The sequence below is a fragment of the Daucus carota genome, chromosome 9, assembly GCF_001625215.2.
Source record: "Daucus carota subsp. sativus chromosome 9, DH1 v3.0, whole genome shotgun sequence".
NCBI lineage: Eukaryota > Viridiplantae > Streptophyta > Magnoliopsida > Apiales > Apiaceae > Daucus > Daucus carota.
This window is the reverse complement of record NC_030389.2, coordinates 35,392,909-35,410,610: the sequence shown is the minus strand read 5'-3', so window position 1 is coordinate 35,410,610 and position 17,702 is coordinate 35,392,909. Positions and strand designations below refer to the sequence as shown.

General features: G+C 35.2%; 2 protein-coding genes across 2 annotated transcripts; one reads left to right on the top strand and one right to left on the bottom strand.

Moving 5' to 3' along the window:
• Positions 1 to 490: 490 nt before the first annotated feature.
• LOC108201526 (uncharacterized) lies at positions 491 to 1,285 on the top strand. Its single transcript, XM_017369814.2, has one exon. It carries the CDS (start codon positions 491 to 493, stop codon positions 1,283 to 1,285), a length of 795 nt encoding a protein of 264 aa, XP_017225303.2.
• A 13,132-nt stretch (positions 1,286 to 14,417) lies between these two features.
• On the bottom strand, positions 14,418 to 16,783 carry LOC108203025 (glyceraldehyde-3-phosphate dehydrogenase A, chloroplastic). The gene is made up of 5 exons (XM_017371711.2): positions 16,542 to 16,783; positions 16,228 to 16,338; positions 15,581 to 15,879; positions 15,248 to 15,492; positions 14,418 to 15,162 (listed from the first exon to the last, which is right to left on the bottom strand). The coding sequence occupies exons 1-5, from the start codon at positions 16,581 to 16,583 to the stop codon at positions 14,660 to 14,662; spliced, it is 1,200 nt and encodes a 399-aa protein (XP_017227200.1). The 5' UTR covers positions 16,584 to 16,783; the 3' UTR covers positions 14,418 to 14,659.
• Positions 16,784 to 17,702: the final 919 nt, after the last annotated feature.

Below are 17,702 nucleotides of genomic sequence, written 5' to 3'. Positions count from 1 at the left end.
GATGCCGAGTTCGGGCGCCGCCACACTGTTGAAAACCCTAGTTTTCGCATCCCCTCAGGACTCTACTTATACAGCCCTGTCTGTTATCTGGATAATACAGTTCATTTGTTGGAAATTAATCTAACTTGTTTTGTTTAGTTGTTTTATTTATTATGTGAACGTGTATTCAGTTTTCGTGCTAGTAACTGAAGACCAGGACGTGTAGGTTGGTCGAGTAGTTTAGGAGTATTGCAGTAGTGGAGCAGTTGTAGGTGTCTAGTAGTTGTATGAGTTTAGCAGTTAGATATTAGAGTTTGCTATATATTTCTGTAAACGTATTGTATTCAGGTTTCTAAGGAGAATAACAAGGTTCTGGTTTTCTCTGCATATTAACATACACATTGAGTCTGTCTGTTTGTACTCGTCTGTTTGTGCTCTGAATTCCAACACTTGGTATCAGAGCAACCAGGTTCTGTATGCCTAAATATCACCCAAACACATAAACAAAACCATGGAGATAACCAAGACGAAAGAAGGCTCGGTGGGTTTAAGCTATCCAATGCTAACGAAAAGTAACTATACAACATGGTCCTTGAAAATGAAAGTTTTCATGAAGGCTCAAGGTGTTTGGAGTGCGATCGAAGGAGACCCAAAGATTGTTGCTGATGACAGGACGGTACAGATAGCTCTTGCAGCTATATACCAAGGCGTGCCAGAAGAAGTACTGCTGACTATTGCTGAGAAAGAAACCGCAAAGGAAGCTTGGGAAGCCATTAAAACGATGTGTGTAGGAGCAGAGCGAGTTAAGGAGGCTAAGGTACAAACGTTAAAGGGAGAGTTTGAGTCTCTTACAATGACGGAGACAGATAAAATCGATGATTTTTGTATGAAACTGAGCGGGATAGCGACCAACATACGGGTTCTTGGAGAAGTGATGGAGGAGTCAAGCGTTGTGAGGAAGATCCTACGTGCAGTCCCTGATAAATTTCTGCAGATAGCTTCAAATATTGAACAGTTCGGAGACATGAAAGCTATGACGGTTGAAGAGTTAGTGGGTCGTCTTAAAGCTCACGAGGAGAGGATGAAGGGCAGGTCTGAGAGCGCAGACAGACAACAACTTCTCTTGGCATCACATAATCAGAGAACTAAAGGTGGTTATTTCCGTGACAAGAGTAGGATCAGGTGCTACAACTGTAACACCTTGGGACACTATGCATCAGAATGTAGCAAATCACCACGGGGAAGAGAGAAGAAGCAGGAAGTAAACATGGCAGTCGTCGAGGATGATGAACCAGCGTTATTATAGTCATAAGTAGTCGTAAGTTGATTAGCCATACGGGCTCAGTTGAATAGCCATACGGGCTCAGATTATTAGTCATACGGGCTCAGTTGAATAGCCACACGGGCTCAGTCGAATAGCCACACGGGCTCAGTCGAATAAGCCATACGGGCCGGAAGGATTGCTAGACAAGTTTAGATTATGGGGGAGATTGTTGGAAATTAATCTAACTTGTTTTGTTTAGTTGTTTTATTTATTATGTGAACGTGTATTCAGTTTTCGTGCTAGTAACTGAAGACCAGGACGTGTAGGTTGGTCGAGTAGTTTAGGAGTATTGCAGTAGTGGAGCAGTTGTAGGTGTCTAGTAGTTGTATGAGTTTAGCAGTTAGATATTAGAGTTTGCTATATATTTCTGTAAACGTATTGTATTCAGGTTTCTAAGGAGAATAACAAGGTTCTGGTTTTCTCTGCATATTAACATACACATTGAGTCTGTCTGTTTGTACTCGTCTGTTTGTGCTCTGAATTCCAACATCATTCAATCTCTCTCCAAGAATCAGGGGATCCAGTTCCTTCTTGTTCAGATCCAGTTGAACTACCTGATGAAGTTCCAATCAAGTTGATGCTCCCAGAAAAAAATATCATGCGGATGGTACAGTCTTGTAATGGATTGTCTTTATTTAGATTCAATGCTCTTTATGCTCGTAATTTCTATTGTGTTCGTAATTTAGTTACGAATCAACTAAAGTTATTGCCTGTGCCCAAATTAAATGCTAAAAATCATGAACATGTTGCTACTTGTTGTTTGGCGTTTGACCCTTTGGTATCACCCCATTTCAGAGTTGTTTGTCCATTATGAAGCCAAATAATGTCTAAATTAATAATATTCAGTTCAGAAACTGGTCAATGGGTAGATACCAGTGTTACTTTGGATGGAACTCAGCTGGGATATGCCCGGGGTGAGTACTGCAATGGTGCAATTTATTGGATCGTGGAAAGCAGGCTATCTTGCTATCGTTTTGATATCGATGCTGAGAATTTGACCCAAATATCTGTGCCTCCACAGGCTCGTGATTCACGCTTCCGGCATTTTGGAGAATCTTGTGGACACTTGTACCTTGCAGGTGTCCGAGATAATAGAGCAAAAATTTTAAATGTGTACGAGCTGGACCTTGTTAATATGAAGTGGAATATCAAGCACTGGGTTCATATTGATCGTCTGATATCTTCATTCCCACTGGCTATTGTGAATGGGGGAAATCAGATGTGTCACTCCACCAAATCGATATTAGGTGTTCTTAGGGGAGAACGGGACGAAGACTCAGCTCTTATTGCAAATGTTTTGGGCACAGTTGTTTCGTATAACTTCAAGAGTAAGAAGGTTGAGGTACTGCTATCTGAGCTCCAATGGAAGGATGATACTAGGTGTATTTGTAGTGATTCTACTGAACCTCCATTTGTTCCTGCATATCCACTGATTGCAAGCCTACATCCTTTGTAAGTATAAGCTATTCATTATATATAGTTTAGTGCTCAAAGTTCAGTTACAATATTATTTTTTCTATGTATAATTTACTTTAGCTCTTCTACTAATCTTAATTTGCATTTTATTATTGTGGTTTGTATACTCGAGTTTGTGTTGGGTATGTGTGCATATATGGGAATAGACATGTTTATATATATTCTTCCTTGATGTTTATGGTAATTTTTGGACGTGTAAGACAATGGTAACAAAAATATACCAGAACTCTCTCATATTATAGCCACAAATTTTTGGGTATTTCTTAACTCTATAGTATACTAGAACGACCTAGACAAGTCGAGCTGTACTGCACAGTTTAACGGAGTCTCTTCTTTGTTTTAAAAAACATTTCTGTCATCCTGTTCAATCTATCAACAAGTTAGTTAATTTACCCCTAAATAGGCAAAGACATTTTAGAGCATTTACGAGACAAGAGCAGAGGCGGATCTTAGAAGGGGCTTAGAAGGGGCAAGGGGGGCAACTGACCCCCTTTATTTTTTTTAATATTATACATATTTTTATGTTGTAAAATTGAAATTGACCCCCCTTAATTTTTTTGTGACCCCTCTTAATTCTTTTTACAAAAAAATTGACCCTCTTAACTTTATAGTCAGATCCGCCACCGGACAAGAGGGAAGCTGAAAAACACCATTGTGCTTAACATCCCCATTGGAACAACTACTACCGACGACAGAAAATTTAGTGACTGAATTATCATGCAATCTGATATATGCACACCTATTTTGTGGTCTCATATCCAGTCCATATATGAAATAGCTGAATCTGCAACTTGTTTTCTAAGTTTACTTATTACCTAATAAATCTGTTGATCAGCAGATTCTGCTAGGTTTATTTGTTAGTAAAGATTTTTCCCTTAATGGTAAGCTTGGGATGGTTATTTCTAGCGTCTCATTTTACCTTTGTACTTGTGTGGTAAAATATGTTGCCCAATGTTATCTGTTCTCTGAATCAAACCGAGTTTCTCTTTTCGTATTTTCTGTATTATTGACTATTATATGTTTTGCTGCTTTTTCACAGGGAATAGGGGATATAAGTTGAAATCCGGTGCTCTCAACTATGTTTCTAAAGAGTAGAAGCAATGGAAAGTAATGGGGTGAAGTGTTTCAAGATAAATGTTCGCCTCTTAGGAAAACATAATTAGTCTCAACTTCTTTTTGCTGAATATTTGAAATGGCCGTTTGTGCAACATTCCCCTCAATGTGGTTTGAGAATTTATATCATTTCTGCATTATATGCAGTGTACCTATACAGGCTTGAATGTCTTTTTCATGTTAATTTTTGGATCAGTTAAATATTGGACTATATTTTTAAATGGTTGGGCATCATTTTCTCTAATTCTACTTTTGTGTCAACCAATGTGAGTTCTTGAAACAGAAAAATAATATTATTTTTTTTCTATCAAGGTTTAATATATATAGGGTCTAGCCCACCACTTAAATCATCTTTTACTGCATTGCTTATACTGCATGTGACCTAAATATTAAGGACTCAATTTGACCTATATATACCTCTTCTGCATACTCATAATCCGGATTTGACATATCTAAATAGCCATTTTTCTTCCCTCAGGTTTACTACACTATTGCATATTATTCTTTCGTAATAATCTTGTTATTTTAAATGCTTCAAAGGCAAGTAAAAATACTTATATTTGAAATTATATGACATATTCCTAATCAGCATTATATCCGCACAAAACGAACACTACAAGAAAGTTCGCTTAAGAGTGACCGACTATTTTCCATCACTGCTAAATTTAACTGAATTTGGTCAAATTTTAGGTCAAATAAAATGAAATTTCTGTCAAGCTCAAATTTAAACTTAAGATTAGTTGAAAGCCGTCGGTTTTTCTTACTCTCGGTCAAATTTACGCCGTCATTTATATATAAATATATGGATCAAATATATATAGATATATATATATATATGTATGGATCAAATTTTTTGGAGTCTAATTCTATTGTGATCTTTAGAGACTAACTTAATCTATTACTGGATTACATCTATTTTTAAAACAAAACTAATAACATTAACCACCGTCACCTTCAACTGCTTGCCAACACTGATCTATATATATTTGATCCATATATTTATATGGATCAAATATATCCTTCAAAACAAATTTTTATTTTATAAGTTTCAAAAAAAAAGGAGTAGAAGAATATTAATTCTATCTACAAAAGGGACTTCGAATTGTGGTTGCAGAACACGAGGCTATAAGTTCATGTATTACAATTGCGCTCCTAATTTGAATAATATAATATCCCAAAATTTTAGTAATTATTAACTATGTTTACTTGATTTATGTTTACTATTGTTTTATAATAATTAATATTTTATAATAGTGCACATTTGTTTTGGATAGAGTACTTGACTCTTGTTTAGATAAGCACGCTTGACCCAAATTTAGGAAGTTGATAAGTAGTAATATTTTTAAAAAAAAACTCTAGTTTCAATCCTAAATTACCCCGTGCTTATCTACATAGTAGTATAAATATTAACTAGTGCAGTGCTAGATAACAAGGCAAACTGGTGTTGGTGAAACAGAGTGGCTGGGTTCCGTGAGCAAGTCTGGTATCACGTGTGTTAACAGTAACACAAATAGAATAGAGCTCTAGAGTAATAAAGGGAAGGAAGGCTCTATAAATTAGCAGGGTGTATACTGTGACGGAGGTTCGATTTTCATATTTAAATGCATTAGTTATACTATATTATAATCCTATTAATCGTAGCTTATTTTTCAGGGTTATAATCAATTGTACTTGTTGCTACTTTCTTTCGGTGCTCTTAATTAAGGTGAGTTTAATATTTTGTATATTCGATATTTATTTAATTATTGAATATCTTGTAATCTAAGTCCAGATTTTGTTAGATTTTTGTTAATATGCTTGCATTGTTTAGGGTCTAAAATATTATTGAGAAACCATATCATTCATGTTTTAATACAATTTCTTAAAAAATATATTTTTTAGCAGTGGTAAATATTGCGGGCTATTGATTCAGGCTTGACTACGATTTTCAACTCTTGTTTATTTGATTTGTATTAGTATACATGTGTGCTTCTCATGTTCTTATTTGGGGAGTTTAATTATAGTGGTTTAAGCATACCACATGTTATATTATATGTACTCATTGGTTAAATTTTGTAGTCATTAACTTGCATTTTTAAAACTAATTTCTTTGTAATTTATTAATTACATTATAATGCATATATTTTTTAATAGTAGTATTTAATTTAATTACTATTTTCTTTAACATGAAATTATGTTCTAATTAATCTTAAATTTGAGTTTGATATAATTGATTAAACATATTTTTCTATGTAAAGCAATTATTTTGTTGCGACAGGCACGAATAAAACATACTGGCCATGTTGTTGAATCACTCTTTTACGTGATGAACTTTGTATATAGCAAATATGAGTTTTCGCTCCTTATTTCAGTATTATATATCATGTACCTGTGTCACTTTATGCTTCTATGTTTTGTTTTACATCGAACAGGGATAACAAGTTACATTAACACGGCCACTAAGCTGTTTTATATTATTTATTTTATTGTTAAATAATATATTTAGCCATCTAATCTCATGTGATTATATTTAAATAACTATTTTATATTTGATAATAAAATAATTTAGTTTAGCTGTTATTGGGACAATAAGTGATAATACTTATTAATATTTATATGGTCACGACTTCTGAACTTTTATAAGTTTTGGGTTTAGGGGAGTTAATACAGGAATCTGACCTGCTTATAATTATTACTACCCATGTTTATAATTCCGTTAGCTAATGTATATTATTAATTGAGTAGGTCAGTGTAATATTTGGATGTTAATTTAGTATGTTAGTATTCCGGAAGTGGTCCATGTCAAAGTAGATAGAGTGGGACTAGTTACTGGTTTATAAATACGCTGGTGATGGTTCGGATGCACTGGTAATATCTTAAAGACTAATTAATTAACTGGATTTGATTAGATAACTGAGGAGCAGCGGAGAGGAAATTTATTGAATTGATTATTATTATATCAGGTACTCTCTCTCCTTTTATTTAAATAATAAATATTTATTATATTTATTATTGTGACATTCTTAAAATCTCTCTTGTTATTGCATATCACTCTTTTCGCTTGGCCTCCGTATATTTAAATTGTTGTTGCCTTGACTCATATTGTTTCCTTTCGTTTTATTATTGTATCATTGTATATATTTTGTTCATTGAGTCGGCAACTTTTGTAATTGTTTGGGCTCTTAAACTGATCCGTGTGGGTAAATCACGGACAATGTTCACATGGAGTTCGTAGTAAAGGTGAACTAGACACCAACTCGTATCGGTGATTTAAGCATACGAGCACGTTTCTGGGGTATGAGACGTGAGAAGATCATGATCGTTATTGTTTTGTGGAATGTTTTATACATTCTTTATTTCTTCTTGTGGATAACCGAAGAAGAAATCATTGTTCTGTATTTGCTCGGTGATTGGAGTTGAGCAAGTACAGTTTTGTGTAAGAGACCCGTATTATGTCATTTATTCATCATTGAGTCTTATTTATAGTTCATCGTTTATCTCGATTATTGTGACTTGGGGTACTTATTTGTACCAACTTATTGTGATTATTGTTTCGAGATTATTGATACTAGTTGCACCTACATTATTGTTATATTCGTACTGGACATTGGCTCACTCTTGTTTGTTTCCTTTCCGCAGGTAATCAGGGGTAGCGGGGAGTGTGATGAGTGACACCCACTCTAGTTGATTTCTTTGTTAGGGGCTAATGAGACTTTAGAGCTTATATTTATATTGTTTTAAGACTGTGTTGGATTTATCATTATGGAGTTCAGACTTTATTATCCATATTGATATTTTGTTTGTTAAATCATTATATTATTTCCGAATAAATTTAGAATCATTTAATCGTTTAGCCCTATTGTAAAAGTGGGGTGTTACATTTTGGTATCAGAGCGAGGTTATGATTCTGTAGACTAGCCTTAGGGCATTTGACCTGTGAGTTTTGGGTTGACTTCGTATGGGTAGAAGTAAGATTTTGATATACCTGCGATATTTACTCGATAATATTCACTATATATGTGTTCACATAATAAATGTTGCAGGATGCCGCCTAGAAGAGATACCTCGAGAAATAATGCAGGAGGACAACAGATTGTGATGGACAGGGAAACTTTCTTGGACATGGTTAGGGAGGTAGCTAATCAGCAAAGGCAGAATCCTCCTGGTAATGTGCCCAATCAGGAAGGCCAAACTATGTTTGACCGTTTTATGAAGCAGCGGCCCAATGTTTTTAAGGAAGCTAAACACCCTATGGATGCTGAGGCTTGGATTGATCACATGGAGAAAATATTTCGGGTCCTAAATTCTTCTGAGGAGGAGAAAGCTCGTTTTGGTATCTACCGTCTTGAGGGGGATGCTAGTACTTGGTGGAAGTCAGTGGTGGCTTCTCATGCAGCTGGGTAAGAGGACACTCTCACCTGGAATGTGTTCAAGGCACATTTTGATCAGAGATATTTTCCTGCTAGTGTTCGGGAGGAGTATGCTCGTGAGTACCAGAATATTGCTCAGAAGGAGGATGAGTCTGTGGCAGATTTCCAGATTCGATTTCAGAGGTTGGCTAATTATGCTCGATCTATTGCTGGGAACGACGCTGATAAAATTATGAAGTTCAAGTGGGCTCTAAAGACTTCAATCCGGAATCATATTATTGCCAACCGCTACACCACTATGGACAGCTTAGTTGATAGTGCCAGGGACCAGGAGCTTCATCAGGCTGATTTTCGTAAACAAAAGGACATGCAGGGTCAGAAGAGGAAGAGAGATGATGATCCACCCAAATCCCAGAATAATGGTGGATCTTCGGGCGGATTTAGACAGAACAATCAAAGGTACAACACCCGCAGCTTTCAGCAGAAAAATGGGAATCAGGGGAATCAGCAAAACAGGTCAGGCAGTCAATCTGGGAGTCAGTCAGGCGGTCAAACTGGTCAGAATGGAGGAAGATCTGCTTGTGCACACTGTGGGAAAATGCACAGTGGTGTTTGTCACTGGATTTCTAGAGCATGTTTCAATTGTGGCCGTCAAGGCCATACTATCAAGGACTGCAAGGCACCATTAAAGAAGTCTGGGGACCAGAATAATAATACTGGGAAGAATGAGCAGAAAAGTTCATTGTATGTGTATGTAAATACCAATTAAGGTTCATTTCTATGTCAAACGTTGTGTTCATGGTATATAATATTGCACGTTTGGTTATGTGGATAGGTGTTTATACACTGTTATGTTTCTTGATTATAAAGTATATCACTAATTTGTATAAAATTAATATGTGGGTTTTTCTTATTGGTATTTTTTTGTCACAGGGAATGCAAAGATCGATTGATTTTTCGTATATTAAAGTAGAGTTGTTAATTACCTTGTCGTATACGGCATTTGTTAAATAAATTGGGGTTTGTGGGTAAAACTTTTACGAAAAAGAAATATATTGGTGTTCTTTTGTGTCATAAAAAAGAAAGGGAATTAGGTAGTTATTGTACAAAATAATGATAATTTAATATAAAAAGAGTGTGGGGATTATTATTTTTTTTAGACTTCTCTTGCTATCTAGAATGTACTTTTAAATTATTAATCAACTTAATTGTGGCATCATTGTCACATGAACCGTAATATAGCTTCAGCTTGGTCATATATGAACTCAGAAGGGATTTTTTATACATGATCGGTTAACTTAATGTTTTGCATTATCACATTTTTAACAATATGGTGTAGATGTTCCCAAATTATCTCTGAATTACAAATTTTACTCGTACATGTGTTCTCATTTTTTGTAGAATCTCATTCTTATATGAGCCGATAATTTTGTTAAAGATAGGATATGCTCTTGTTGTGTTGTCTACGGGATTATTAGTTTGGTCATACCTTGTTGCCCTCGATAATGACACACAGATAGGAGAAAATATGCTCAATTCATAAAAGTGGTAGTAGACATAAGTTTAAAATACAAGCGGAGTCAGGAAAAGCATGAGAAATAGTAGAGGTATCCTCGAGACATAAGTTTATGAGTGAAGTAGGAGATATAAGTTTGAAATGCATGACATCTTAGTTCAGGTGGGGTGTGATTTTCCATTAAAGTAACAAACATAATTAATGAATGTACTATAAATTTTTAAACCCAGCTCTGATCCCTTATAACTATACTATATTAAACGTCTATTTTGATGATCCAACATGTTTTGTTTTTTATGGATGTCTCATAAAAATAATCAATCATTACTGTTGAAATTTAGTGTTTATAAAGCGTACATACCGTTCTCTAATTTAGTAATTACTATTAATATTCCACAAAATATTTAACAATTAGAGTGTATTAAAAATTTATTTACTACAATTCATATGTGATATAGCTAGTATGTCTAGCAAATCTCATGTGCAGAACAAATAGATAACTGGTGTAGGACAAAAGATATGACAACTTTTAAGTGATGAAAAATAAGTAAAGATCTAGTTAATTTATCTCATGGAAGTAAAAGTAAGTTTTCACTATAAAGAATTTGTGCATACAGATTTAAGATTTTATTAAAGAAAGTATAATTTGAGGGATGACTATATGGAATATAAGGCACTTTTCACAAGGACAATATAATTATTTTTAAAAAAATTACAAGGGTGGTTTGAATCAAACCACTTTTGCAATATTGTTCTCTTCATGATAATCTATATGTGAAATTTTCTATTAAGGAAATTTCACCTCCAAAATAACAATCTTTCATATATAACAAGACAGTTATTTACTAGTTTATATCTCATAGAAAATAACAATCGCAAAAACAACAGAATCTAGCTACAAGTGAACAAGATCATGTCAAAGACATAATGTTGCCTTACACTAAAGACGGATAATAATAATAATAATAATAATAATAATAATAATAATAATAATAATAATAATAATAATAATAATAATAATAATAATAATAATAATAATAATAATAGTGCAGAAGAAAATCATCATAAATAACTACAAGGATACTCAAGAGAAATGCCATGGTCGGCCAAGGCATAACGTGCAAAGTGAATCAAAAGAGAAACTGTGAAGTAATCAATTATTATTACAATACATAGGTTAAAATCTAAAACCATAAAACTAAATGTCCTTCATGATTGATCAGATTTCTTCGGTTTTGGATAAGTACGTGCATTGTGCCGCACTAACTGATCGCAATTGGTGCACTTTCTCTTCTTTCTTTCTTCCATAGAAAGCTCAGGACTGCTTTTAATTTGGCTCCCGCAACCCTTATTACGACTTATGTTTGGATTTAGCAGCGTTAGACTCTATTGACACATGTCCATTTAATCATCTAAATGTGAAATTCACTGTCATGCATATCAGATTCATGACCAGAGATTTCCGATTCTGAACTCACAATATGTGGTGCAAAAGCAGAACCTACAAATATTATGTAAATACCTGGAAGACGAATACATATATATAATGTAGAATATCTTATGCTGAACAATGTTTAAAGAATATGATAAAAAAAAAAAAAAAAGAACAACACAAATTAAACAAAGATAATAACAATCTCATTTATCCAATCCGAATTACAAATTAAATCGACTACAATTCAACGTACCAAATGTTTCTCCATCACAACCCATAACAAGAACTCGACCGAAAAACCGGAGGCGATACTATGTAGAGAAAATAAGCAAGAGTATTTGATTGTTTGATGGAGCAAAAAGGCGATAGAAGATTGAAGTGCCCCTAGAGATTAATAATGAATAAGCAAGAGAGAAGAATAATCAGATGTAATTGATTTGCTACAATCATCCACTGCACGTAACTGTTAACGCCTGTTACTTTTAACAGATTACAAAATACAGTTGCCAATATTGTGCTTGAATGTTTTTTTAATTAAAAAAACAAAAAGAACTGACCATTAATTAGATTAAAAGATGATGGTTGAGATGGGAAAAACAAAATTATATGAAGAGATTCATATATTAGCTGATGCTGTGTTTCCAGATAAAAGGGATTCAGGTGAGCAATCAATGTGGTCACAATGTATATGAGCAGCAGGAAGTTACCTTGATCACATCTTGGCAACCGACAACACGGTCATTTTACATGTACTCCACTATATTTGTTTGGAAATATAACATAATAATAAGCGAGACTAATATATATAATCAAATGTGTCATTTATTCATTAATATGTTGTTATTCCAAAGTCTGGAGACTAGAGTATTATGGTTCTTATTAACATTAACAGTATTTTGAATCAGAAAACCAGGGGAATTCATTGTTATCATTAATATTTAATTATATATGTGAACAAGATTGAAGTATTAATGCTTCTATTTTGTCAGTCAGTTACTTGTGATCCACCAAATTCTTAACAAAAAAGTTAGAAGATTTATAATTGAAGAATTTGTACCAAGTCCGGCCATCTGGCTGAAATTCTTCAGGTTTTATAGACGCCATTATTGGGTTATGATTTTAACAAAGAGATGGGGTACATGATAATAAAGGAGAAAATATTATCTGTCAGCTGGGAGAGACAAACGGTCTTGGCCAATGGCCAAACATGGTACTGATGAGTTTGTTTATTTCAGTTTTATGAGTAGTATTTTGAGTAGATGTTGGTGTACTTGAAATATATAAGTACAACATTAAAGATATGGTATGTGACAGATAAGAATTTATTATGTTCATGTCTGCAGAATCATGAATGTTTTGATGAGTGAGTACCTGGAGTCCTGGACTATAAGATTTAGTGATATAAATGTTTATGCAATCTTATATAAGATTAAACTTTGAATATTAAATAGCTAAAGAAGTCACTGAAAGTGCTCCATGACAATCAAATTGAACCTAAGGTTCACTAGATTTTATTTCAGGTTATAGTTGAACAGCTAGATTGATTTCAGGTTATAGTTTCACAAAGTGAGTTGATCAAAAAGATTACCCAGTTCTAATCTCTTATTGCGGGATACTGGACCACAGACCAATGAAGTTGAAGGAACTAATTGCGGAAACCAGAACCAACATTAATGGTGAAGACATAGATGAACATACGGAAGAATTTGATCTATATTTTTAATCATGAATGGAGAAATGAACTTATTGGATTTACAAATCCATCTTTATATCTATGGCAAATATTATAACTTATTGGATTTTACAAATCCATCTTTTGTGTTTATGTCAAATATTATGTAGGGTGAAAATCATCTTTTGATCATGACTTTTTTCTAATCGAGGATTGATCACATTTTACTTGGTTAATTCATGTTATGTTATGATTGTTAATGAGTTTTGCAATATTTTTTGTATTCCTGCAGATAGGGAGAATGTCATCTGGTTGGTCTAAATATTCCAAAAATGACAAGGTACATAAAATACCCTCCACTCTTTGGGGGTTCTGATAGTTTCTCAATCCAAAATTAACTTGATATTTTCACTACAAGAAACTGGTCTTTCTACGACCGCATATCAACGATCGCATACAGTCGCTATAACTTATCAGCAACCGCATTCCGTCACTGAAAGTAGTTGCAGAAAAACTGGTCGCAAATGTACACTGTTGCGACCAGTATCAGCGAAACATCTGCGACCGACCTGGTCGCGAATCTGACTCAGGCAGCATTCTTTTTCATATCTTTATAAATCATAAAAAAATATAATGATTTACTAAAATTGTAATTATAATAAATAAATTAAACCCACGCGTGTATGGCATTGGTGATAAACTAGTTTGACGAGAATAAGCATTTTCAACAAATCCTGCAACCCATGAGCATGCTAGAATTGAGTGATTTATGTCTTTCATAATAAGTTTCCATCAGAAGTTATTATGACAGCCTATATCCATTGTGAGCACAACTCTTCTATACAAAAACTCAATACTGCAGTCAGAAGCATATGGAAAAATCCTCAGCAAAGCTCTTTATATAGAACTGTTAGTAAAACTTATACATGATCTCTATCCTATTTTGTTAAAACTTATTCTTAAAGTAAAAAAAGTTAAACTACATTCCACAAAGACTTGGTCAGCTAACCAATTGTTCACCAACAGTTTGTCATTTGAACACAAGGGTTGGATAGACCTGAGATCATGAGAATATGCGTGACGACAGAAGGCCAGAGTGAACTAGTTGATTGCAATGCTAGTTGTAGATTTAAGAGGTCTCTTCTACTTTGAATGATCTTAGAGCATCTCCAATGTGAGGTGCCAACCAAAGTTGCTAAACATGCTTATTCATCAAAAATATCAATATTTTATTTTCTCTTTCTTTTAAGTTACTTTTGGCACCCCTCTTATCAATATTCACTCCAATGGTTGGCACTTGAAGTTGTCAAAAATACTATAATTTTGTTTATCTAAAATTAGATAGAATATTATAGGCTTTCATGACAATAAATGAATTTTTCCCATTTTGGGAGGGTGCCAAAGGGTGCCAAAAATTGGCAACTTTGCTTGGCACCCCTATCACTCCAATGGGTAGCCAAAAAGATTGTTATGCCATGTCATGCCACATGACATTTTAGCACCTCTCTTGGCACCCCCATTGGAGATGCTCTTACAAGTCTGAAACATCAAACTACAGAAAAGCTTATTCTTAATATGATATAATAAAACCTAAATGCTTTACAAACAGAAAAGCTTCCGAAATCTGAAACATCAAACTACAGAAAAGGGGCCACAGATGACCTTCTGTTCTCGCAGGCTGATGTTTGGTTTTAAACATAAATGATGAAGTTGTTCATCCTCATATTACAGTTTTCAACAAAAATCGGAAATCTATGAATGGAAAAAGTTAATATAACCAACCATCAGAAACAGATCATTTCCATTGACTGGCAACAATGTCAGCCAAATCAACCACTCGCTGGGAATAACCCCACTCGTTGTCATACCAGGCAATCACCTTCACCATGTCGTCTCCCATAACCATGGTAAGAGATGCATCAACTGTTGAGGAAACATCTGAGCATCTGAAATCAACTGAAACAAGTGGCTCCTCACACAAGGCTAGGATGCCTTTGAGCTCATTGTCAGAGCTTTCCTTAAAGGCCGCGTTCACTTCTTCAGCAAATGTCTTCTTGGTAACCTGAACAACGAGATCCACAACAGACACGTTAGGTGTGGGCACACGGAGGGCAATGCCATTGAGCTTGCCCTTCAGGTTTGGTAGAACGAGTGCCACAGCCTTCGCTGCACCAGTTGAGGTTGGGACAATGTTGAGTGCTGCAGCACGTGCACGTCTCAGATCCCTGTGGCTGGCATCAAGCAACCTCTGGTCTCCGGTGTAGGAGTGAGTTGTAGTCATAGTTCCCTTAATAATGCCTATTATGACATATCTCATACATTTTAGCTCTTGGAACCATTTTACTTTCTTTATTTAAAAAATGCTTGGGGAAGAAAGTATTACCAAATTTCTGGTCAAGAACCTTGACAAAGGGTGCAAGGCAGTTAGTAGTGCAGGATGCATTACTAATTATGGTCTCAGAATGATCATATAACTCCGCGTTGACACCAACAACATATGTTGGAATGTCACCCTTCCCCGGGGCTGTGATGAGCACTTTCTTGGCTCCAGCCTCAAGATGCTTACCAGCACCTTCTCTGTCCACAAACACCCCTGTCCCTTCAATGACCAGGTCAATTCCCAGCTCCCTGTAAGCTTTCACAGAATTATTCCTTGTACAAAGTGTAATTTGTAAGTTAATAAAAACGCTAAACGAGCAAAGATAGTTGCAAGTACCCCCATGGTAGGTTGCTAGGATTGCGGTTAGAGACGACTTGGATGACCTTTCCATCAACAGATATGCCATCAGTGCCAACAGGCTTGACATCAGCATCAAAGATGCCAAGTGTTGAGTCGTATTTAAGCAGGTGAGATGCTTGCTTTACACCACCGGTGTCGTTGATTGCAACAACATCAAGAGGAGAGTCTTTCCTTCCATGCCAACACCTAAGAAAGTTCCTTCCAATTCTTCCAAATCCATTGATGGCTACCTTCAATTTAGCTTCCACAACTCCCCTCTTGTTCCCTCCACCGATCTAGATTAATCACAAATCGGCCCCAAAATATAGTACATTAGATCTTCCTATAAATAAATCTACAAGACTACAGTACTCATTATAGAAACAAAACTTTTCAGGTAGATCTCTGTTTACTTGTCTCCGCGGTCTTACTGAGCAGTCATAAGGTCTCACACCAAATTAAAACGACGAATATTTTTTATACTATAATCGACATTGATATTGTGAAATTTACTAGCAATACTGAATTAATCTTATAAAAAAAATTACTAGCTAGAATTTAAGAATTCATTTATCTAATTCTGATAATAATATGAATTGCTACCAACAATGTCGGTTGAAAAGTGAATAACAGGGGAGACTTACGACAGAGGTCTGGAAAGCAACAACAGAGAGCAAGTCATCAGATGTTCTTCTGTTAAAAGGCAGAGCAGCAGACGAACGCAGGCCCGTGAAATCCGAGAATCCCTTGTTCACCTGCACATTTACCACAAACATACATTTAACACTAGGCGCATAAAAACTTCACATTTTATATGCTCTCATTAGTCCCGTTCAAAAACACGTTACACGTCCAGTATTTCCGCGGTCTGGGAAGTGTAAAATGTACGCTGACAAACGTAAGCGTAACGCAGAAAAACATAGTAACTACAAGTAGTTAAGTATAATTAGTAAAGCACCTGCAGAGATGAACTGCCCATGAAAAGAGCAGCCGAGGCCATGGTTTTCGATACCGGACGCTACCAGTGATCGAAGAGAGGTGGCTGATATATATAGTAGAAGTAGATGATAAATGTGAAAGATATATGTGGAGAATGGGCAGAGAAAAAAGAATGTGGATGAGATTTTGGATGATAGATAGAGGTCTGGCTCATTTTATGGCTATGGTTTTAGTGTTTAATTTTGCATTGGTTTTTTCAGTGTGGCCTTTCATATCACATCCATAGAATATATGGTGGTATGTATTACATGAAAATCTTGCACTACCTTATCTTTCAAAGTTGACACTCTGTCAATTGCCAAGTGGGCTGTGTTTTTTTATATGTATAATTTAACACGTACATTCTGTTGTTTTTAACAAAATTCGGATACTTGATCGACATAATACCATTTGATCAAGGAATTATTCGTAATGACGAAGATTTAATTTTTCTATTTTTTATTTAAAATTGAGTTTTAATAATTAATTATAAAAAAAAATTCTACAGGGTCTCTGATGATCAGATATTTAAAATTGAGTTTCATTGGTTGCGTTGAAAGTATTTGATGTGTTGCCTGATGAGATATGGTCATCTTGGATGCAAGCTGTGAAAATGGTTGATAGGAGTAATTTTTGGTGGCTTGTGATAATTTGTGGGTTATGGTTTGCTTGAAACTGCTCAATGTGTTGAGTTATCTACATTGGTTGAGGAAGAGGAGGGGTGTTGGTTTATGAGTCCTCGCCCTGCAGCCTACAAGCCAACAGCATAGCACTTCACGAAGCGAGCAATTAGGGCTCCGGATAGTTCTGACTTCTGATATTGGTTGCTGAAATGACATGATTGGTGGCTATGCACAATGTGGTTTGATTGGTAATTGTTATGAAGCTGCTGAAAGTGTTTCTCTCTTGCACATATGTGTGCGCGGATAGCTTACATATCTGAAGGCTTTAATGGCTACTTATGTATAGTTTGTCGTAATGTCAGAGACAGATTCATGGATTACATGAAACCTTGAAAATTGGGGAACTGGCAAGTCGGTTGTGAACTCGATCATCAGAATGTACTTTAATCATGGCCTTAATTAGAGGTCTAGCTAGCATTCACCCTCTTTCATAAAATGGTAGAAATAGTTTTGGTATC

Bases quoted from the DNA above. Each gene is read 5' to 3' on its own strand.
- LOC108201526 (XM_017369814.2), top strand. From the start codon at position 491: ATGGAGATAACCAAGACGAAAGAAGGCTCGGTGGGTTTAAGCTATCCA.
- LOC108203025 (XM_017371711.2), bottom strand. From the start codon at position 16,583: ATGGCCTCGGCTGCTCTTTTCATGGGCAGTTCATCTCTGCAG. The intron at 15,880-16,227 runs GTAAGTCTCCCC...TGATTAATCTAG, and splicing joins TTGCTTTCCAGACCTCTGTC to ATCGGTGGAGGGAACAAGAG. The intron at 15,163-15,247 runs GTAATACTTTCT...ATGTCATAATAG, and splicing joins GGTTCTTGACCAGAAATTTG to GCATTATTAAGGGAACTATG.